Genomic DNA, 24898 nt, shown 5'->3' on the forward strand with positions numbered 1-24898 from the left:
GGAACTCCTCACCCTGGGCTTCAAGGCTCTCCATCACCTCGCCCCCTCCTACCTCACCTCCCTTCTCTCCTTCTACTGCCCAGCCCGCACCCTCCGCTCCTCCACCGCTAATCTCCTCACTGTACCTCGCTCTCGCCTGTCCCGCCATCGACCCCCGGCCCACGTCATCCCCCGGGCCTGGAATGCCCTCCCTCTGCCCATCCGCCAAGCTAGCTCTCTTCCTTCCTTCAAGGCCCTGCTGAGAGCTCACCTCCTCCAGGAGGCCTTCCCAGACTGAGCCCCTTCTTTCCTCTCCCCCTCGTCCCCCTCTCCATCCCCCCGCCTTACCGCCTTCCCCTCCCCACAGCACCTGTATATATGTATATATGGTTGTACATATTTATTACTCTGTTTATTTATTTATTTATTTATTTTACTTGTACATTTCTATCCTACTTATTTTATTTTGTTGGTATGTTTGGTTCTGTTCTCTGTCTCCCCCTTTTAGACTGTGAGCCCACTATCGGGTAGGGACTGTCTCTATGTGATGCCAATTTGTACTTCCCAAGCGCTTAGTACAGTGCTCTGCACATAGTAAGCGCTCAATAAATACGATTGATTGATTGATTGATTGATAGGAAGAATACTTTTTATTTAGAAACGCAGGAAAGCAGTGGCAATTCTATACTTTCTAAAGATGAAAACTATATAAGATTGAAGGCCATGTGTAGCCATGCTATTTAATTACCAATTAGATTATTTGAGAAACACAAACACACTCTTCTAGGAATTAATCATCCTCATTTGTTACTTAAACCATATTCTTCATGCTGTTTTTTTAACACTGCTCCTTTTCTTTCCATGCCCACTTTTTCCCAAAGGGAAGAGTAGCATACATGGCCTAGTGGACAGAACACAGGCCTGGAAGTCAAAAAGACCTGAGTTCTAATCCCAGCTCCACCACTTGTATTCTGTGTGACCCTGGGTAAGTCACTTAACTTCTCTGTGTTCCAGTTACCTCGTCTGTAAAATGGGGGTTAAGACCGTGAGCCCCGTGTGGGCTGATAATTAACTTGTATCTACCCCAGTGCTTAAAAAAGTGTCTGGCACATAGTACGTGTTTAACTAATGCCATTAAAAGAAAACATTCAAGGATGAAATATTAATGTAGAGAAAGAACTCAATTTTCAGAGAACTGATCTCTTGCCAAACCCTAACAGAAACAAGTTGTATGTGCTTTTGGACATTTTGCAGAGTTGATTACGGACCCATATTTCTTGTTGGAACTCACAGAACATGTCCCCAAGGATTTAGCAAAGAAGCTGATGCTGCAACCCTTTCTCCATAAGCACCCCCTACTCCTTCCCCTTGTCTGACAAGGCCGCCAGCCACCCACCTTCAGAACACTGATGGAGGGAGGATCTGTGCTACCATTGCTGCCACCGATCCCTTGCCCAGGGCAGGAAGAACCAAGCATCTACCACCTTTGTCACAGTGTACTTTTCTAACCATTCAGTACAGTGTTTTACTTAGTACACACAATAAGTACTCAATAAATACCACTGATTGATTGATGAGTGGTAGAAAGAAGGAATGTCTGAGGAAAGGATGCTCCAGGAAAGAAGGGGACACTATTGCACGGAGGGATGCCTATTACTTTTTTTCAGTGTTTAGAACAGTGCTTGGCACAGAGTAAGCGTTTAACAAATACCATGATAATTATATTTGCCCTATTCATTCATTCAATTGTACTTATTGAGCGCTTACTGTGTGCAGAGCACTGTACTACGCACTTGGGAGAGTACAACAATAAACAGTGACATTCCCTGCCCACAATGAGCTTACAGTCTAGAGTGGGGGAGACAGACATCAATACAAATACATAAAATTACAGATATGTACATAAGTGATTTGGAGCTGGGAGAGGGGAAGAGTAAACCCTCCACACCTCCTCTTGAAGTCAGAGAGTCAAACGGGGCAAGTGAATCATGATGATGGTATTTGCTAAGGGATTACTATGTGCCAAGCATTGTTCTGAGAGCTGGGGTAGATACAGGATAATCAGAGTGGACACAGTCCCTGTCCCACAAGGGGCTCACAGTCTAGATAAAGATTGGCATACTCCCAGCTTGAGGTGTGACCTGGAAACCCAGGATGTCAAGCCCAACATCCAAACGCAGAAGTTTCTACTTTGAGACAGAAGGAGCGAGTGAGTACTGATCATGTCCACTTCAATTAGTGGAGTCAAAATGGAAGCGGGGACAAGCTTTCTGCAAGGCTCAAGTAGTAGTAAAGAGAACTAGTAGCCCCTGTTTTGGGAATCTCCTACAAGTGGGTGAGAAATGGCAGTTGCTGATGAAAAGGAGCTCTAAGCCATAGAGTATGTCACATTTATAATTTTGGGAAGATGGTAAAGGAAGAATAAATCCAAAAGCAGGGAAGAAAAGAGGGGAAGAAGGGAGGGAGAAAGAAAGGGAGAGGGAAGAAAAGGGAAGGAGAGGGAAGGAGAAAGAAGGAAGGAGGAAAAAAAAGATGGCCACTCCCAACCCCAAACCCCTTTTTGTGAGCCACCATCAAGTAAGCACTATTTTTAATGACACCATTCTTCCTCTTTTCCCCACCCCCGAAGTCCATTCATCCACCCTCTCCCATCCAGATTCTTTAAAAAAACAAACAAAAAACCCACCCTCCCCCCTACACTGCACTTATCCCTGTGGCTTTGGGAAGACTGATCCACTCCTGTCCAGCCATCCTGACAGTCTCCTGCCCACAACTGCCTTCCTGCCTTTTCATTTTTAACTTGTTTGCTGCTACCCCAGACTTTTATCACTGCGCTACAAGTCCTAACTCCACTACCCTTCGCACTGTACCACCAAGCAGCCTCCAGTGAGGAAGATACAGAGGCTGAGGAGAAATATAAGGAGGGAGGAACAAACATGGATGAAAGGTGGGAGTGGAGGCAGGGTGGAGGCAGGAAAGGTGAGGTCTCCTAAAGCCATAGAGATACAGATGCAGTTTTTACAGGACAATTTAGAAAACATGCTTGGCAATGGGGAGAACAGGGAGAGTGGGGCTTGGGGCCAAGGGCCAAGGCAACCAAAGGAAAAAAAGGCTTAACTGGTGACAACTGGCAGCAACTGAGGATTTCTTACCAAAGGTGGCAGAGACAGACCCCTAATGTGTTAGGCAGTCTGACATGGTACCGATTTTAGGAACTGAAGGTGAGATAAAAGGTTGAGAGACTATACCTTTTCGAGAGAAGTGTGTCTGCCTTAAAGCATCCCCAGCCTTTGATGCCTCACCCCACATCCTGGCATTTTGAAAGCCTACTTGATCTTCTCTAAAATCAACGGTGAATTCTCCCAACATTCCTAGTAATAAGCAACCTACTTTAGTCCACAGGATTCCCTGGGGCTTTGGCCGCTTGCAGTTGGTTCTGATCATTCTTGTTGGAGTGAAGATATAATCAACTGTTAGATCATGATCTCCAAGGAGTTCTTCAGATATATCAACTACCTAAAGGAACAGAAATTCAATAAATGGTTTATAAAAGCCCACTGTTTTATTGGAAACCATTGTGAGCTTGGATACAGGCAAACCCAACCCACTTTCTGGATGGGCACCCAACAGCTAAACCACCAAGAAAATCCAGTCCTGGCCACTTAACCATCCATGATGTAACCACAATATGAAGATGATAGGGAAACACACACACACACACACACACACACACTCTCTCTCTCTCTCTCTCTCTCTCTCTCCCCTCCCCCCCCCCCCCCCCCCCACCCACCCCCGGGGCAAGGAAGGCGAGATAATAATTTTATTTAGTTTAACAGAAATTACCTGGCAGTCATGCACAATAGTGATCACTGGTGTATCTTCCCTGACTGCTCCCATTGACACCATCATTGCATATTCCATATCAGCATAACCTTCCCCTTTACCTATTCTCCAGCCTGCAAATCAGCACACACAACAGAATGCAATGTTGAGTGAAGGGTGTGGCTATTAAGGTGGCTGTTTCGGGTGTCTTCAAGAAAGGGTTGGGATGTTCTCCCCAGAGATGACTGGAGTGAGCTCTGGGCCTATTTCTGCTACTCCCCAAAACTGTGGGCCAGGAGATGGGTTGCCCCAGCTGGAGAGAGAGATATACACAGACCCATCCTGGTCCAGATTATGTGGTGGGAATGAATGGCGATGGAAAGTTTTTAAGAATGTAGGAGTATGAAGTTTGGCACTTTTGTGCGAATTTAATTCCCCATAGTGGATTTCCTAACCAAGAAGCGACTCCCTTAAGAAGTTCAGTGTAGCTATGATCCATCCCACATTCCACCAAATGGGGATACTGGGGCAAGGAAACATGATTTGCCCAAAAAGCTAAAAGAAGATTCAGTGATGGTACTGGAAACTAAATCTAGATCTCATAGCTTCCAAACAGTGGCTGACAATTCAACAAAAGTTCATTTCTGAAGCAAGGGAGAGTGAAGTTTACATTAAGTTTAATCAGAACTTCACAATAAGTTTCACCAGTCTCAGCTTGTGTAATGATCTTAGTCTGCACCCCAAGACTCTGGGCCAGTCAGTTGTCTCTTGGGATCCTAAGACTATGAGAACAGCCCAGTATGGGCTCTCATGACCCACTGGGATTCTAGGTCTCCCCACAGGAATTTCTGATAATTCACTTAAAATACCAGAATTTTTATTGGATCTAAAAGAAAAGGTTTTGCCTCCTTTTTCAGAAACCAGTTCCTTCCTTGGGTTTGTGAAAGGGTGGGTTGCAATAGAGTAGATTCAGCTATTAGAAGTCAGGAAGGGCAATCAGAGAGTGACCACATAGTAATCTCCATTCTGCATTTTCCTCCCAAGCCCTGACCATCTGAATCCTTCCTTCCCAGTTTTCTTAGCTCCTACCCCTCTCTCAAGGCCCACCCCACATCCTTTCAGAATCAAGGGCTAAACATTAAGTCTTCTTTAATATACTTTACAGTCATGTGGGTAACAATTAGAAATACATCTTAAAGAGATAAGCAGCATGGCCTGTGGATAAAGTATGGGACTGGGAGTCATATGGACCTGGTTCTAAACCTGGCTCCACTACTTGTCTGCTGTGTGACCCTGGACAGGTCAATTAACTTCTCTGTGCCTCAGTTACCTCATCTGCAAAATGGGGATTAATACAGCGACCACATGTGGGACGTAGACTGTGTTCAACCTGATTAGCTGTTATTCACCCCAACACTTAGTACAGTGCCTGGCTCATAGTAAGCACTTGACAAATACCATTTAAAAAAAAAATCACGGAGATGTATGTATTGGCTTAACTTTATGCTTTTTATTTTGACATCCTGTTACCCTTACTGTCATTAATTTCTGGGGACCTCTCTTTGTCTATTCCTTGATCTGTTAGCATCCTCCCTAACCTGGCTACTAATTCTGTTGCATCCCTAACACTTGGTACCGCAACAGTGAACAGACCTTCAATATTTAGCGACAAACTCAGGTCACTATTTCATGTTTCATGTTCACATTTCATGAGAAGCAGCATGGCTCAGTGGAAAGAGCATGGGCTTTGGAGTCAGAGGTCATGGGTTCAAATCCTGGCTCCGCCAATTGTCAGTTGTGTGACTTTGGGCAAGTCACTTCGCTTCTCTGTTCCTCAGTTACCTCATCTGTAAAATAGGGATTAAGACTGTGAGCCCCGCCCCCCCACACCGTGGGACAATCTGATCACCTTGTTTCCTCCCCAGTGCTTAGAACAGTGCTTTGCACATAGTAAGTGCTTAATAAATGCCATTATTATTATTATTATTGGGCGCTTACCATGTGCAGAGCACTGTACTAAATACTGAGGAAAGTACAATAAAATGGAGTTGTGGAAGATATGGTCCCTGGGCAGTTTTAATCTATTTTGTTGATAATTCAATTCCACCTTTGCATAGTCACAGAGAGACAATCTTAGCTTTTTAGTAGGATCTATGGCATAAATAAAAATAATAATAATGGCATTTATTAAGTGCTTACTATGTGCAAAGCACTGTTCTAAGCACTGGGGAGGTTACAAGGTGATCAGGTTGTCCCATGGGGGGCTCACAGTCTTTATCCCCATTTTACAGATGAGGTAACTGGGGCACAGAGAAGTGAAGTGACTTGCCCAAAGTCACAAAGCTGACAATTGGCAGAGCCGGGATTAGAACCCATGACCTCTGACTCCAAAGCCTGGGCTCTTTCCACTAAGCCATGCTGATTTTGTAATAAATAAATACCAGATAGCAGACAGCAAAATACAGGACAACCACATCTCTGCTAATGGGCTGATCTCAGGCAGAATCTATAATTCAGCAGTTAAGCAGCAGTGTAGCCTAGTGGTTAGAGCATGCGCTTGGAAGTCAGAAGGACCTGGGTTCTAATCCCGTCTCTGCCACTTGTCTGCTGTGTGACCTTGGGCACGCTGTTGAAGTTCTCTGGGCCTCAATGACCTCAACTGAAAAATGGGGATTAAGATTGTGAGCCCCAGGGGGGACAGGGACTGTATCCACCCCAGTGCTTAGTACAGTGCCTGGCACATAGTAAGTGGTTAACAAATACCATTATTATTATTATTATTATTGTACCATCAGATCACTTTCCAAAGGAAAAGCCACAGAACACACAAACTGTGACCCACCCAGAGCATATATGGGAATAAATCCAGCAATAACCACAGGGGCTTAGCTGCTTAAGGAGGTGAAAGGGTGAGGGAACCTTTGGTGCACAGAGCCTGCTCTCTTTGGCAAGGAAGAGTAGTGCTTGCCTTGACGACTGAGCACTCTCCATTGCTGGGGGGAGGAAGGAGAGATTCCCACAGAAAAAGCCAGGCTATCGTCACTTTCAAAAAAAAAACAATTCACCTGCTCTGTTGGCAGTGGGCGAAAGGCCCCTGCAGCACAGCAGGAAGGTTCAGGGACAAACACACTCCGATGTTCAGGAGTCTGCTTCTCCATAATAAAAACAAGGTTCGGAACCCGATGTTTTTCCATTTACTGGAGCCACTCCAAAACCAACTATTTACCAACTTACTGCAAATAAATTTAGCTCAGCTCTGGTTAGCTCAAGAACAGTGAGAAAGCCTTCACCACATGAGAAGGAGATTGTCTTTGTAAAGTGTACGTTTTTCCTTTCAGAAAGTGCATTGAGCAGTGGTGAAAGGTGCCGGCGGCCCACTTAATCCTTCTCCTCACTGCTGACACTGCCAATAAGGATTTCACTTACTGACAAATGGGGTGGTTTAGTGACATAGGCAGGGGTCCAGCAGGAACTGCCCTGAGAAGACACAGCAATGTGTAAGAGCCCAGTCAGTCAGCTGATCATATTTATTGAGTGCTTATTGAGTGCAGATCACTGTATTAAGCACTGGGGAGAGTATAATTAAACAGACATATTTCCTGCCCATAACAAACTTACAGTCTGTGCCTGTTCGAATGGCAATATTATGAAAAAAGCTCATACTGGCAACAGTATATTTTTCATTTCCTACCTTTCTCCGAAACAGCCACAGATCCTACCACAACCAAATCCACTAGGACTTTGGAATCCAAATCTATGGGCACACTGTAGTCCTTTACCCCCTAAAAGGAGAAATAAAACAGAAAATATGCAGGTGTGAATTTGTTGTACAAAACAAACTTAGACAATACACTGAATTGAAAATAATGATAAAAAAAGTCAGCCCACAACAAATACATTCAGGACATTATCAAGAAAAAAATCATTTCAGAATAAGTCCTTGACTTATTTCCCAAGAAATTTAGTACAGTCATAGACTATCCTATTATATAATTATATATTATAAAATATAATATTGCATATTGTATTTAATTCATATACATTGAAGCCATGTGGATGAACCTAACAATCAGTCAGGAGACGAGGGTTCTAGTCCTAGCTCTGCTGCTTGCCCACTGGGTGACCTTGGGCAAGTCACTTCCCTGGGTCTCATCATCATCATCATCAATCGTATTTATTGAGCGCTTACTATGTGCAGAGCACTGTACTAAGCGCTTGGGAAGTACAAATTGGCAACATATAGAGACAGTCCCTACCCAACAGTGGGCTCACAGTCTAAAAGGGGGAGACAGAGAACAAAACCAAACATACTAACAAAATAAAATAAATAGAATAGATATGTACAAATAAAATAAATAGAGTAATATTAGTAATATTAATATGAGTAATTAGTAAATTAGTAATATGAGTAATATTAGTCTCAGTTTTCTCATCTGTAAAATAGGGATAAAACGACTACCCTCCCTCACTCTTATATGAAGAGCCCCACCTATGTCAAGGCCTGTGTCCAATCCAACTACCCTGTATCTACCCCAGTGCTTAATACATACTAAGCACTTAATAAACTCCATCACTATCAATCAATCAATCATTATTTCCAGTGGTTACAAGGCTCAATAAGGACTCAATCCCATTTTCTTTATCCTCCATGAAATGAAATGATCCCTGGTTAGGAAGTCAAGGCTATTAAGGCAGGCAGACACTGATATTCTAAACAAGTGGAGGTCTGCATTCGAAAGAACAGGGAGCCTGAGAATGCTCAAGGTACTGAAACCAGGTAGAGTCCAGACCACACCTCTGATGCTACTGGTCCCAGAGACTTTCACCCTCATTAAATCATATTTACTGAGCGCTGTACTACCCAGTTAGGAGAGTACAATACAACAATAAACAGACCTATTCCCTGCCCACAAAGAGCTTACAGTCTTGGGGGGGGGGGGGAGGGGGGGCAAGACAGACATCAATACAAATAAATAAATTACAGATATGTGCATAAGTATTGTGGGACTGGGAAGGGGGAAGAACCAAGGAAACAAGTCAGGACAACTTCAGAAGTGGGTATTCCAGCTTTGTTTTTTGTCTCTTCTCTGAGCATGTATGTCCTGCAGGGCACTCTGGGGATGCTACCTTTGGAAAATCATAAGCATACAGGGAAGAATATTACAGGGGCTCTAGGAAAGGGGACACCTATTTCTCTCATACTCACTGTCTTTGCAAGTCCTCCCATCATAAAAATCATGAAATGATACATTGATCGAATTCATCCCTTGTCACCCAGGACTGGCCCACAGGGACTTCTTACCTTCCAAATAGCCCTCAGACAGAAAAGTTCCAAGTCCCCTAGACTAGATAGAAAGTTTAAATAACTTTGCTAAAAGCTAGGAAGAATTCTCTTTGGATTTGGCACCACTTCAATCAATGACAATAAATTAGTACAGTATTCAGCATATGGTAAGCACTCAATAAATACCACTGATCAATTGGTTGAATTGCATCTAGTGTCACAGTGCTTTCTGTTAGCTCTTTTCATTGTACTGGTTTCCAGTTTAGTTTCAAATTTGGATTCTCTTTTTGGGTTCTGTATATAACATTTGATATATATTTATCTATTACTAAGTGATATGGCTATGCTCAGGGTCTAGTATAATCCCTTTACTAATTTTGGAGGCTTTGAAAAGTCATTAGCTTCCTTGTGGCTATACTTTTTGATCGATATGATAGAAATAATACATTTACCAAAGTATAGTAATGAGCTAGTAACAAACCTCATTGAGATCAAATTTGAACTTTTACCCATTTTTTTCTTCCTCTACTGAAGATCTGAATACAACAAAGGTCCCAATTAAAATATCAGACATACATAGAGCATTTTTTTACCCTGTAAGAACACAAGATTTTTATGGTATCTGTTAAGCACTTATTATATGCCAGGCACTGTGTACTCAGGTACTACTCTGGGGTAGATACAAGCTAATCTGGTTGGACATAGTCCTGTCTAACATGGGGCTCATTGTTTCTTACACAATTTTTCTAAGAAAATATTACTGGAAATAAGTAATAGCCTTTCTACCGCAATTGAAAACGTCATGGTGAATCTGTGTATACCACATTTTAACACCAGAGGGCACCAAAGTACTATTTTTCCATTGAAAAAATAAGGTATTTAGATTTGACAATTTGGAACGAATTGGAATAAGTGTGTTACAGGGACTTAAAAATTGTTTCTTTGCAATTTTCTGTTTTGCAGCTTCATTGTGAACACAACAGAATAGTTTTACAACACTATTCCTTACCTGCACAAAATGCATGTATTTTGAACTTTATGCCCCTTTGACAAGATTCCACATAGAAAATGTTTCAGAGGCCCTGAAGTATTACTAACTAGGTTATGCCTCCTTTGTGAAAAAGGTGCCCGGGTAGGGAACTCAGATGACACCCTTTTGGGGATGGAGGAGTGCCAAAGTAGTAACTCCATTCCTAAACCACAAGCATGAGAGAATATGCAAGTGCTGTAGGAAATGAGACCACTGTCTCTCACTCAGTATCTCTGTAACCCAGTTGTGACCCTTGCTGCTTCTGCTCTCTGAGAGACTGACTTAAAATGCTCACTGATTTTACTGCAAGAGATAATGATGATCTGTCAGTCCTCCCACGATGGTCAATGCTAAAGAGCAAAGATGATTCTTATGCCCTGTAGCTGTGCTCAATGTCAGGGGGTGGCATTTAGTGCTTAGTACAGTGCTCTGCACACAGTAAGTGCTCAATAAATACGATTGAATGAATGTATGAATGAAAAGGGACTTCTGAACCTGCTATAACATAGCCACTGTTAGCAACTGTGAAGGCTTGCACGCGCGTGTGTGTGCGTGTGAAAATGGGAAGAGGTGATGGATGAGTGTACGTATCAAAATATGTTTGAGTAAGGACCTTTATGTGTGTAGGTATTGTCTGCATAATATATATATTCCCCCTATAGACAGTAAGCTCGTTGTGGGCAGGGAATGTATCTGTTATAGTGTTGTTTGTACTCTCCAAGCACTTAGTACAGTGCCCTGCACACAGTAAATATGATTGATTGATATAGGGGTGTTTTGGGGCTTGACATGAAGAGGAGCCACAAACTCACCACACACATATATACGGGTATACACAAACACACACACACACACACACACACACACACACACACACACTTCCTCATTTCCAAATTTATACATACCTCCCCACAAACATATCACACAGACATATCCACAAATCCACAAAAATAAACACATACAGATCCACCCCTTCCACATATGCCCACAACCACAAATACATGCCTGGGTTGTGTAAGTGTGTGAGTGATGTGTTGAGGGGAGATGTGAAGGGATATTGACAGAAACACATACACAAATATACCTTTAAACACAGAGATAAAAGTCAGAGAGAAGATGCCTCCCTAAAGTACAGGACCAGTGGAGGAGAACAGCATTCGGAGAACAAATGGAGAAAGGGGTAAACAGGAAGGAAGAATGAGAATATGGAGTATATCAATCTAACTAACCAAAGTCCTGGTATTTCCATTAGTCTTTCATAAAGCACTCTGGGATATCAAAATGCCTAGTGTGGGGCAATTCTAAATTTATCAGATCTTTTGGCCCATTTCTGAAGCTTACCTGGGAGGTGGCACATTTTCTTAGGATGTCTTTGGTTGCTGCAGGTGGTGGGACAATCTTATTAAACAATCCAGTTCTCAGTCGCGGTGTAGGAACTAACAATGTTTTCCTTGCCTTTAACAGAAAACACATTACAGTATTACCCTTACTTACTGTTTTAGTGCTTGGGATAGAAAAATCACCTATTGAAGGACCAATGTGCAAATGGGGTTTTTGTTTTGACATTTTTATATAGATGTATACTATGTACTTCTATTATCTCATGATTTACTCATCAGGATATTTAGTACCCTTCATTTGTTAAAGAATTAGCTGAACTGTTGATTCCATTTACAATCCTAAAAAGGATTTCATAGCTAAAGCGAGAATTTATTTATGAAACCGCTTTGGCAGTGCAATCTGATATCCAATTATAGATTTCCACAACAAAATTCTCTAAGGGAGAGAGATTTCCAACCATTTGAAGGATTTCTCTTGTGATGGTAGTGTGCTTGATATCAGAGCTGATTTTTTGTGGGATTCTACACTGATTCATTAATAAAAATAAACCTATGCAAAAGGTAATTTTTTCTTGTCTATTCCTCAATAAACACCAAGATTTAAAGATTAGTACAATTATAACTAATGCTTATAATAATCCCCAAAACCTCTGTGAAACAGGAAAGGGAAAGCGATGACAAAATTTTATAAAAATCTTCCAGGTAAATGTATTGTATTTGGGTTATGGTTTCAAAGTGACTACTCTGCTACAAGCATTCTGGTTGTGATTCCAGCAGTATAAGAGGCCATGCCCCAAAACTGCTGCTTTGGATCCTGTGTTATGCCTTAGCCAAATAGGCTTGTACTGTCAGAAGAACATTCCTTAGTTCCCGAACAAGGTTCTAGCAAAATCACATAGTGAAAATTTACATTATGGCAAAACTTGGAAGTACGTTTAATTCAACCCATTTACAATCACAAACATAATGTTATTTTAGGAAAATCTTGGTCCCATGACATTAAGGGTCTTTGATATTGTGACAATTAATTATATCTAATAATGTCTACCTCCACCTCTACACTGTGAGCTTATTAAAGGCAGGGACTGTGTCTGCTAATTCTGTTATATTGTACCCTCCCAAGAGGAGTGCTCTGCACATAGTAAGAGCTCAATAAACACCACTGATTGATTGATAGATATCTAGACACAATACCCCCTTAGGCTACTCAACAACTTGGTAGAGCTAGACATTTAAATGCCTGGGGCAAGAACTAAGATTTGCGTCCCTCCACTGTTAAATTTGTATTACTTTTACTGCTTATAAAAAGGATCTGATCATTCAATGCTGATGTTAAGATTGAGAAATATATATTGCTAGTTATGCATATAAATATAGTTTCTTAAAATTTTATTCCCCCTTAGTTTGGCTCCCTTTGTTGGTTTCCCTGCTCACAATGCACTAGTTTTGGCCTTGGTGCTAGACAATATCTAATTTCTTTTGATGGATATTTAAAATGATTCTTCTGCTGCCAAATACAAGGCTGAAGAGTTTAAAATATTTAAAATTTCAAGTCTTTCATAGAAGTGCTAGACAGGCGGGGAAAATGAGTCATGAGATGACTTTCACACATCTGGAGACGGAGGGCAGAATGGAAAGATAGATTTCCTTTGGTCATTCTAACCGCAAAGTGAATCTCTCCTTGATTACAACAAGAAATACAAATTCCATCACTGAATCCACTAGCTAAGAACTTGGGCTGGGCCACAGATGTAGTTGCAGCAATTGTATTTATTGAGCACTAAATGCAGGAAAAGGAATTCAAGGGTGAGAATTAGAAACTGTCCCGGGCCCGCAAGAAGCACCCAATCTAAGAATAAATGTGTGATGGGGGGCATTGGCAACAGGCATATAAGAAAAAAGATGCAACATTATCTTCAAATAAACTCTGTTTTAATTGAAGAAGATACATCTAATCTTATGCCTCAACAACTTGGATAATATTTTCATTTTGCCAGATAATTCCCCAGTTGGGTTGAAAATCTGATTACCTGCAATGCTATTAGCCGAACTCCTTCCAGTGGTTTATCAGGGTCCACTTTAAGTTCCCTCATTCTGGCAAATCCTTCTAGTTCTTTGATACATTTGCAAGCTTGATAAGACCCCTGCATTGGACAGAACAGAAATATTCTAACTTACTTCAAGTACAAGAAAGCGAGCGTTCTTCTGGGGTGCATCAGGGTTTATCTTAATGGTCCTAGCCATTTTAAATTCCTGTAAAGTTGGCAGTCTTTCAGCAGCATGAGAAGCACCCTGTTTTATACAAGACAAGAGCCTTTAAAGCCGAGAAAGAAAATGTGCTAATTTTCAGTCTATAAGAGTAGACAACCCCATACCATAGTCTAAAGTAAACATCAGCCTGCTATTCTATAATGATTTAAAATTGCATTATTCAAAAGGTAAACTTCACAGAGAGCTAGTACACTTCTACTCAATTTGCACTTCACTTCCTATTTAGGGTCCAAATGCTATTCTCTCTCTCTCTCTCACCAACATACACACAGCAAAAATGACGTTTTGTGAGCATACGATAGAAAAATTGTCTCTAGAAAAGTCTGACCAGCAACTACAAAGGCATTTAAAACTCTGTAAGTAAATTAGGAACATTTATGGACACTGCAAACAGACGGGGTCTAGAATTCATGCACTGAGACTGTTATTCTCCAAACTTAAAATTCAAGATTTGTTCTGAATAGAGCCAGGGACATGGCACACGGATCCCAGAAGTAAAGTCCTCTACACTGTAAGCTTATTGTGGACAGAGAACACAACTGTCTCCCAAGCGCTTAGTACAATGCTCAGCACACAGTAAATGCTCAGTAAATATGATTGAATGAAGTGGGGCCTCTTAGCATTGCAAACAGGTCCCTCAAAATCCATGGGGCCTTAAGACTGATCCCCCCAGGTTGCTTCAGCATAATTCCCCTTCTAAAAATGGCAGGCGGGTATAAAATAGTAGCTGCCCTATCAATGTAAAAGTGGTCAGTACCATAACCAATTATGCCACGACAGATAATGAAATAGAAAAACAAATCAAGGAGGTCGGCCCAAACTTTGGGAGACTGTCAGAGTGGGGTGGCAGTGTGATATTAGGCTCCAGAACAAACTAAACATCTACAAAAGTGAAGGGCTCTCCGTCTTCCTCTATGGCTGTGAGACCTGGAGTCCCTACAAATGTCACATTCAATTCCTTGAGCAGTTTCATTGGTGTAATTTACATGTGATAGTCACCGCTGAACAGTAAGACAGGACAACGAACAGTGAAGTCCCAGAATGTAGTCTGGGTAGGTATGTGAGAAGAATGATTGTCAGTAGGAAACCTAAACAGCTGCTGCGTGGTGAGCTTAAGTTTGAAATACATAGGTACACACATATATGTGTGTAGACAGTCTCACAAAGTTTATGCTGGCCTTATTGATTTGATTTTCTAGTTCCTTGTGTGATTGTGTGTGTGTCTCTGTGTATACACACACACATATGGGCATATATATGGACGGACATGGGGACACACACACACACAAAAAAAAACAAACCCATATACCTGTCATTCATAACTGAAGAAGCCACCAACGCAGGTGAAATTCACCTATGATGAACTTTTGTGTAACTAAAAAGGCCAATGTGGGGCCCAGTCTTGACCACAGTTTACACAGTAAAAACCTGTCTCTTTTAACTCCAGTACCTAGTCTAGTGCTTTACACAATGCAAGTGCTTAATAAATACCATTGCTACTACTCATATTATTACTACTGAAATGGAGTACCCACTGACAGCAATACCCTGTACTAAGTACTTGGTATCTAGTACCACCCACAAAGAATTTACAGTAGAATGGGGAGAGGTGGGCATGAAAATATTTACAAAATGTGGAATCAGAACAAATAATTGAATGAACAATTATATAGACTGTAAGCTTGTTGTGGGCAGGCAATGTGTCCGCTTATTGTTATATTGTACTCTCCCAACCACTTAATCAGTGCTCTGCACACAGTAAGTGCTACATAAATATGATTTACTATACTTATGTGTATATATATATATATATTTATAACGTACATATTCATTCAATTATTTGTATTATATGTATACCTTCCTCTAGCTGCAGTAACTTAATCTTTGTATCTTAGATGGTTTTGGTATTTTTATTGTTTTATCTTTCCTTATGTGTCCATTCTCAACCATCCTCTTTATTCCAAGATTGTAAGCCCTTAGGGGCTAAAGAATGCATCTAACTCTTACCTGTGTATTTTTTCCCAGCACTTGGTACAGTGCTTTGTACCCAGTAAATGCTTAAGAAATTGATTTAACAACTACTACTACTATCATTATTAATATCATTATGAAAGAGCCATGATCTATCATAATATAGGCATTTTTTCATCTGAACTCACTGTTATATTTGCTAATGCCAACTCATGAAACAGTATCATTAATAATGTTAAGTTTTCAGCCAGGACAATCATTTTATTTAGTGTCAAACAGTAGTCTCAGCTCCTCCTCAGATACTCTGGACACACCCACCTGTGATTTTAGATGCAATTTGGTCATTGCAATTGAAGACTAACATGACAAGGGATGCCTGTCACACAAAACTGTCCAAGTCATATGGTTTTGCTTTTCCATTGCTATTTAACTGTGTGCTGGAGTTCAATCAACCAACTAATCAATCAGTGATATTTACTGAGGGTTTACTGTGTGCAGACCACTGTACTAAGCACTTGGGAGAGTGCAAATCCTTCAGGAAGAGAGAAATTAACTCTACTGCTAAAATAATTTTATTTAGAAATATAACGTTTTCCTTTTAAGTACTCTAGGAATGCCTCAGTACCTTAAAATTAGGAATCCTGTGATGAACTGGTCGTGGAAAGTCTGCCAAATTCTGAGCTTCCATAAAATCCCAAATCTTTTCACGAATCTCTTGTTTGGTGAGGTCTAAGAAGACAATGAGAAAGTAATTTATAATATAAGAAAGTAACCAAAAAGCTTTTACTCAGTATATACTCTCAGACTACCACAAAATATGTTTCTTTAACTGTAAAATAGAGCTATCATTGCCCTAGCTCACAAGATGTGGCTTGATGCAATATAATAAAATCATTATGCAATTATATGAAAACATTTTGAAAATAAAAAGATCTGGAGTTCCTTGTATATTAGTGATTAATTTGGGACTTGACTATAAGTTGTATAATTTCATAAATATTAATTCACATACATTACTTGAAAATCTCTACTTTTTCATATAGGATGCCCTAGATATGATAATTACTGAATTCAGGGCTGTGTTTGTAAATATGCTATGCTTTGTCTCTGGCTTCTTACACGAATGTACATGATGACTACAGACATCACTAAATATTTGGACATATCCTTGAAGAAGTAAGGACTTTCACAATCAGTTTCCAATACAGAATATTTTAAGTGTATACCTCAAAAAAACTTTCAAATACATGTTTCTACATAAAGTGCCCTTTAATCTCAGTTTAGGACTAAACAATAGAAGACGATGATGGCAGTGGGACTATTAAACAGGCAATCTTACAATCACATCATCAACTATTTATTGTGAAAACATGTGCATAGCATTTTCAAAAACTTCATGCCCCCAATCGATGCTTAACATGCTTTTTCAGCGCTCAAGTTGAAGCCCGGAAAAAAAGCAAAGCCACCCATTTTGCCCAATATATCAGTTTACAAGACAATTGGCAATTTCTTTCATTCAATTGTATTTATTGAGCGCTTACTGTATGCAGAGCACTGAATTAAGCGCTTGGAAAATACAATTTAGCAATAGAGACAATCCCTGCCCACACTGGGCTTACAGTCTAGAAGACTTTGTATACAGGCTTACTGATAGTAAGAGCTGAGGGAAATGATCGAACATGCTGTCAACTTCTTCTGTCACCCTAGCAACCACACCACAATTGTATTTACCAAGTTTCTGAGGTTTTCCTGACTAGTTAAGAGTAGCCCACAAAGTGGGGTGGAGGTCAAGTCTATTCATGTAGAACAGACAATTATCTAGTTAAGATGATCAACAGAGACAGCCAAAGGCTCACTCAGTCCAAAATAAATCCACTATGGGAGTTGAATTATCTGGTTTGGCTGCCTATATGGATCAAACTAAGCGGATAACTGCCAAAGCTTGATCTGGGGGCCCAGGCTTTTTTCCCGTGGCACAAAGTGGTGACAAGGCTTTGGGCAAGTCACTTAACTTTTCTGTGCCTCGGTGACTTCATCTGTAAAATGGGGATTAAGACTGTGAGCCCCCCGTGGGACAACCTGGTCACCTTGTAACCTCCCCAGCGCTTAGAACAGTGCTTTGCACATAGTAAGCGCTTAATAAATGCCATCATTATTAATAGCATGGTGTAGTGGATAGAGCACAGTCCTGGGAGCCAGGTCATGAATTCTAATCCCAGCTCTGCCTCTTGTCTGCTGTATGACCTTGGACAAGTCATTTCACTTCTCTGTGCTTCAGTTACTGCATCAGTAAAATGGGATTTGAGAATGTCCCCCGACTTGAGCAGTCTGAGAATGGCAGGGCCTTCCACTTGTAACAAAATCTCATTCTCCTGGTACAGACTGGGGCAAGGACTGGGGGTTCAAGGGGAGGCAAGGTTATCATCACCACCACTGGTGTTTATACAGCACTTACTAGTGCAGAGCACTGTACTAAGCACTAGAAGAGTATAACAGAGCTGGCAGACACATTCCCTTGCCCACAGAGAGCTTACAGTCTGGAGGAGGAGACAAACATTAATATAAATAATTTTTAATAGATAAGTCCAGAATGAGGGGTGGGGACGGAGCAAGAAGAGAGGGATTAGGACCAGGGGAAGGTGTCTGGGTTTCACATGAGTGTGCCTCCAGTCCTGCCTATAGTCTCATAGGGTCAGCCTGCTTCTTTTTCTTTTTTTTTTTATGGAATTTGCGAAGTGCTTAGTATGTATCAGGCACTGTACTAAGTGCTGGGGTAGATACAAGATAATCAGGTTGGACACAGTCCCTGTCCCACTTGGAGCTTAGAGCAGCACAGCATAGTGGATAGAGCACAGTCCTGGGAATCAGAAGGTCATGGGTTCTAATCCCAGCTCTGTCACTTGCCTGCCGCGTGACCCTGGGCAAGTCGCTTCACTTCTCTGTGTTTCAGTTACCTCATCTGGAAAATGGAGATTAAGACTGTGCGTTCCATGTGGACAGGGACTGTGGCCAACCTACTTTGTAATCCTTCCCAGCGCTTAACATAAGTGCTTAACAAATACCATAATTACTATCCAGTGCTTAGAACGGTGCCTGGTACATAGTAAGTGCTTAACAAACACAATTATTACTTTTATTATTCATCCCCATTTTATAGATAACTGAGCCCTCTCCCCCTTTTAGACTGTGAGCCCACTGTTGGGTAGGGACTGTCTCTATGTGATGCCAATTTGTACTTCCCAAGCGCTTAGTACAGTGCTCTGCACATAGTAAGCGCTCAATAAATACGATTGATTGATTGATTGATTGAGCCACAGTGAAGTGATTTGTCCAATGTCACACAACAGACAATCACTCATCCTATCTGCTTGGAATCCTGCATCAGCCTCCTTGCTGACCTCCCTGCCTCTCTCCCCATTCCAGTCCATACTTCACTCTGCTGCCTGGATCATTTTTCTACAAAAACGGTCAAGACACGTCATCCCGGAGGAGGAGAGGGAGAAGGCCGGCCTCAGCCCTCTCCACAAGCCCTTTTCGCCTCCATTACCAGGCCTCAGGAGCAACACCGACTCCATCTTTCTTCCCCTCAGCGCCTCGAAGGAGTGGGGGAGGGGAGCGCGCCCCGGCTGCTCTGACGTCATCCCGCCCTCGCGCGCCGCGTCTCCTGCCTCGGCGAATCCCACCCGACGGAGCGGAGTCACTCCCTCTTCCCCTCCCCTCCGGGGGGGCGCGCACGCGCACTCTGTACTACAGGAACCGGGAGAGGTCAAAAATAGCTCCCGCCACGCTCCGAGAGAGCATGCGCAAGATGAGGGCTTCCCCGCCTGTCAATCATACAGTTGCCCCGATCGCCCGGCCTTGGGAGAGCGGTCTTCCCAATCCCGGGGGTTTTTTACCGGGAATCAGGATCGGGGAGCCGCTGCTGCCGGGAGTTGGACAACTGAAATGGCATTTGCAACGCGGAAACACAAAGATCGATTACTGGGTGTTTTGGTGTGCAGGCTTTAAATTCTTCCATTCATTTAATGAGCGCTTACTGTGGGCAGACCACTGTACTAAGCGCTTGGAAAGTACAGTTCTGCAATAAAGACGATTCCTGCCCACACCGGGATTACATTCTAGAAACCTCTGACTAACTGGGAATTTATTAAAGTTTTTCTTTTTTTAGACTGTGAGCCCATTTTAGACTGTGAGCCCACTGTTGGGTAGGGACTGTCTCTATATGTTGCCAATTTGTACTTCCCAAGCGCTTAGTACAGTGCTCTGCACATAGTAAGCGCTCAGTAAATACGATTGATGATGATGATGATGATCTTCAACAATAACGAAACACTAAAATGAGGGTATGGGCAGATTTTATACAAATACGTTCAGTTCCTCAGTATCAACTCTACCCTTGCATATATTAATTCCCAAACAGTTGGAGGCCAGTGTTTGTCTAACACGATTCTGAAATGAGGCAGATCCATCTTAGTCACTCGATCTAGTAATGAAACCCCAGGGAAAAGCTGTCACTGTCAATATCCCCAAACAGGTAACATTTAAAAAACAAACAAAAACGAAAACACGACCTTCATTCTATTATTCTTCTCTAACGGAAATCTTTAAAATTACTTTTCATTTAGAAGGGGTGAAAAGGTCATACTGAGCAAGCCGTTTACTCAAATAAGTGCCCACATCATCTCGTATCTTTAAGTGCAATCAATGTAGTTAAAGCCCTGGATTATTTTAGTTGCAAAATGAGATATACATGGCATCTCAGTCATATCTTTCACAAATGATTCTATTTGGGGTCTGATTAACTCAAAAATGATCTGGAGGAAACCTTAATATGACCATTAATGGCCTAGAATGAGAACCTATAGAGAGAGGAAACTTGCAATTCACAGCCATGATATGTTTTTAAATAATGAGCAGAGTTTGGGGCTTTTCTATAACTTTATTAAATAGAGGCTTTGCCTTTATGTACAGTATGTTCAAAATGGCATTAGGTTTAAAATTTAAACCTAAATCATTTCCTAATCCCTTTTTTGTTTTGGAGCATCATGGTCTAGAGCAGGGAGTGTGGATATGGGAATAAAGGTTTGAGTTCCAGTATCAGTAGTGTGACCTCAGAAAAGTTATTTAGCTTCTGTGCTCCAGTTTCTTAATTTGTGAAATGAGGATAATAATAATTGAAGCATCAGTTAAGCTCTTACTGTGTACTAAACTCTGTACTAAGAACTGGGTTAGACTAGACTGTGAGCCCATTGTTGGGTAGGGTCCATCTCTATATGTTGCCAGTTTGTACTTCCCAAGCGCTTAGTACAGTGCTGTTCACACAGTAAGCGCTCAATAAATACGATTGAATGAATGAATGAATACAAGACAATTAGGTTAGACACAGTCCCTGTCTTACTTAGGGCTCACAATCTAAGGGGAAGGAGAACAGGTATTTAATCCCAATTTTAAAGATGAGTTAACTGAGGCACAGAGAAGCTAAGTGACTTGCCTAAAGTCACAAACCAGGGAAGTGGTAGAGCCGGGATTAGAATCCAAGGTCCTCTGTCTCCCAGGTCCATGTACGTTTCCACTAAGCTGCACTATTCCTACTTTCAAAGAGTTTAGAAGACTTGTATGAAAATTACAAGCAAATTTGCTTTGACAGTATTCCTGCTTCTAAACGCAACAGTAGGACTAGAGTAAGCGAAATGCATAGCGGTATGAAAAATTGAAAATTAAAGAATCTATTACATGATTACTATGATTTCAGCCTTGTTTTCATGCTGCCAATATGTTGGTCACAATTCAACAGAGATCTTTAGAGAAGCAGCGTGACTCAGTGGAAAGAGCACGGGCTTTGGAGTCAGAGGTCATGGGTTCAAATCTCAGCTCTGCCAATTGTCAGCTGTGTGACTTTGGGCAAGTCACTTAACTTCTCTGTGCTCTGTTCCCTCATCTGTAAAATGGGGATTAAGACTGTGAGCCCCCTGTGAGGCAACCTGATCACCTTGTAACCTCCCCAGCACTTAGAACAGTGCTTTGCACATATTTAGCACTTAATAAATACCATCATCATTATTATTAATGATGATGACTTTGGGCAGGTCACTTAACTTCTCTGTGCCTCAGTTACCTTATCTGTAAAATGGGGATTAAGACTGTGAGCCTCCCGTGGGACAAGCTGATCACCTTGTAACCTCCCCAGTGCTTAGAACAGTGCTTTGCACATAATAAGTGCTTAATAAATGCCGTTATCATTATTATCTTTTTGTTAATGGTAGTGCCAGAAGGTCTATGATATGTGATTTTTTGTGTTGTGCTTTGCCTGCACCCAGAGCACAACTATTTACAGTTGATAGCCAGGAGTACTGCACTTAGAACAGTGCTCAGCGCTTAGAACAGTGCTTGGCACATAGTAAATGCTTAACAAATACCATCATTATTATTACTGGCTGCCGTACCACCATCCCTCCCCCACCTCCCACCACCTGGTTGCCTGCTTGGAATCTGAAGACTGTCCTAAGGTCACTTAGGAAGGTAGAATGATGATGTTTTTCTTGATTAATTCATAGCACCCCAGTTATATTAGACCAACACCCACTTTTAGCACTTATGTACTTTAAAATTAATGTCCCTCTCCCCCTCTAAACTTTAATCTCATCATGGTCAGGGAATGTGACTGCTAATTATGTTGTACTCACCCAAGTGCTTAGTACAGTGCTTGGCACATAGTGCTTAATAAATACCATTGATTAATTGACAGACTGACTAATCCTATTCTCAGCATTCATATATATATATATAGATATAGATATATTTACCTAGATGCTATTTATATGTTTATCTTTTCTTTCAAATATCCATCAATCAATAGTATATATTGAGCAGCTAATGTTTGCAGAATACTGTACTAAACATTTGGTAGAGTACAATAAAGTTAGTAGACACAATCCTTGCCCTCAGGGATTTTACAATCAGGCAGAAGAAACAGATAATGAAATAATTTACAGATGGGGGAAGAAGGAGAAGTCAGTATGGAAATTATCTTGTGATTAAATAGTAGGCTATGCAAGTTGTGCCAAAGGTAGTTGGTGAACACCCCCCCCACCCTACCTCCTTCCCCTCCCCACAGCACCTGTATATATTCATTCATTCAATCATATTTATTGAGCGCTTACTGTGTGCAAAGCACTGTACTAAGCGCTTGGGAAGTTCAAGTTGGCAACATACAGAGATGGTCCCTACCCAACAGTGGGCTCACAGTCTAGAAGGGGGAGACAGACAACAAAACAAAACATATTAACAAAATAAAATAAATAGAATAAATATGTACAAGTAAAATAATTAAATACATAAATAGAGTAATAAATATGTACAAACATATATACATATATAAGGGTGCTGTGGGGAGGGGAAAGAGGTAAGGTGGGGGAATGGGGAGGGGGAGGAGGGGGAAAGGAAGGAGGGGGCATATATATGTACATATATGTATATATATGTATATATGTTTGTACAGATTTACTACTCTATTTTACTTGTACATATTTAATATTTTATTTATTTTGTTAATGATGTGCATCTAGCTTTAACTATATTTGTTCTGTCGACTTGACACCTGTCCACATGTTTTGTTTTGTTGTCTTTCTCCCCGTTCTAGACTGTGAGCCCGTTGTTGGGTAGGGACTGTCTCTATATGTTGCCAACTTGTACTACCCAAGCGCTTAGTACAGTGCTCTGTGCACAGTAAGCACTCAATAAATACAATTGAATGAATGAATGAAGCAGTGTTGAGGAGACAGCTGGGAGAATCTAACTTGGGGAGAAGATAATTCATTTGTTCAGCTGTTATATCTTGATGTTTGTTGTACTCTCCCAAGTGCTTAGTACAGGGCTTCGCACACAGTAAGTGCTCAATAATATGATTAAATGAATGAATGAATGTGTTTGTCCTGTTTTCTGTTTTATACTTGTTCTTCCATTTGTTTTCATTATCTGGAATTATTTTCTGTGTGTCTCCTTCCTTGTAGGTACCCTCCTTAAGGGCAGGGACTATGTGTCTTGCTAATTTGTGTACCCTCCCAAGTACTCAGGACACTGTTCTACCGAAAGTAAGTGCTCAATGAATACGATTTGCTGATTGATTGCCTAGACCTCAATATGAATTCAATAAATGCCATTGATTGAGGCTAGTAATGGGAGGCAGGAAAAAGCCAAAATAATCTCTGTCAATCAAGCAGCAGCCTCTGTCATCAGCAGAAGCCTGGATTTGCCTCTGGGGATTAGATTTATTTTGAATAAGACTGCCACAAAAACAAAAATTTATGTTGAAAAAAATCATTTGGGAAGAGATAGAGTTGGCAGATAATTTGTCCTTCTGTAAAGTTAGACATCCAGGGACTGAGTAAAAGGGATAGGGAGAGTTCCTTCAGTACAGCTTTTTCTAAGAGCATAATGCCTTGCTGATTTCCCAGAATTGGCCAATTGATTTCTTTCTCCCCACAACTATAGGACTGAAATTGAGTCTGCACAGACAAGGTGAAGATGAATTCTGAAGTAGTAATCTGGATTACTAAGATTTTTAATACTTTTTGATATTGAAAAAAATGAAGTCTGGGGCTAAATTAGACTGACTGTGTGCCCTGATTCACTTCTCTGGATAATTGCTCAACTTTCCTCTTCATTTTCCAGAGTAGACTAGAGAGCCTCAAGGTGCAGGGTCACGAGTGACTGAGCAGAATGAGTTGGCTGGTGTCATGTTAATGCAAATGCTTAATAAATCTTATTCGGTTTCTGTCAAAAGCTTTGTAACCTGTTGTCATGGTTAGGTCTGATTACAGAAGAATGACAGAAGACCTTAGTTGGCTCTTTCTCTCTATGCACTTGCTGTGATGGTCCCTTCCAAGCTGGGTGAAAAACAAATAAGCAAACCAAAAAACCAAGCTCCAATATCTCAAACCTGTTATGTTTCTCGCATCCCCGACCATCATCTCTTGGGAGAAGTCAAAATTTCTACATACATAGTAATAGGCCTCTCAGGTCTGAGGATCTCAGACCTAGATCGAACTCTATAAAATGATTAAATTTAATGGACTTTGCTTCTCTATGTATTCCAAATTATGTCATAGAGTCAGAATATATGCATGTTATATGTTGGCTCAAATATATCTATGCTCAAATATATAGTGCTTTACTTATGTGATATCTTCCATTTAAATCATT

At 41.1% G+C, this 24898-nt stretch overlaps 1 protein-coding gene across 2 annotated transcripts in view; it reads right to left on the minus strand.

Annotated features, from left to right (window-relative positions):
- MTHFSD (methenyltetrahydrofolate synthetase domain containing) overlaps positions 1–19355 on the minus strand; it is a 31744-nt gene extending 12389 nt beyond the window's left edge. The window contains exons 1-7 of one of the 2 annotated variants that reach the window (XM_038753927.1): positions 19245–19355; positions 16323–16426; positions 13634–13747; positions 11457–11570; positions 7493–7583; positions 3823–3935; positions 3370–3495 (exon numbers count right to left, since the gene is read on the minus strand). In XM_038753927.1, the coding sequence (XP_038609855.1) occupies positions 3370–3495; positions 3823–3935; positions 7493–7583; positions 11457–11570; positions 13634–13747; positions 16323–16426; positions 19245–19338 (756 nt within the window). In that variant the 5' untranslated portion in view covers positions 19339–19355. Of the gene's footprint in view, positions 1–3369; positions 3496–3822; positions 3936–7492; positions 7584–11456; positions 11571–13485; positions 13600–13633; positions 13748–16322; positions 16427–19244 lie in introns of both variants that reach the window. The other variant, XM_038753926.1, reaches the window with a different exon arrangement.
- Positions 19356–24898: the final 5543 nt, after the last annotated feature.

Source organism: Tachyglossus aculeatus, chromosome 11 (genome assembly GCF_015852505.1).
Source record: "Tachyglossus aculeatus isolate mTacAcu1 chromosome 11, mTacAcu1.pri, whole genome shotgun sequence".
NCBI lineage: Eukaryota > Metazoa > Chordata > Mammalia > Monotremata > Tachyglossidae > Tachyglossus > Tachyglossus aculeatus.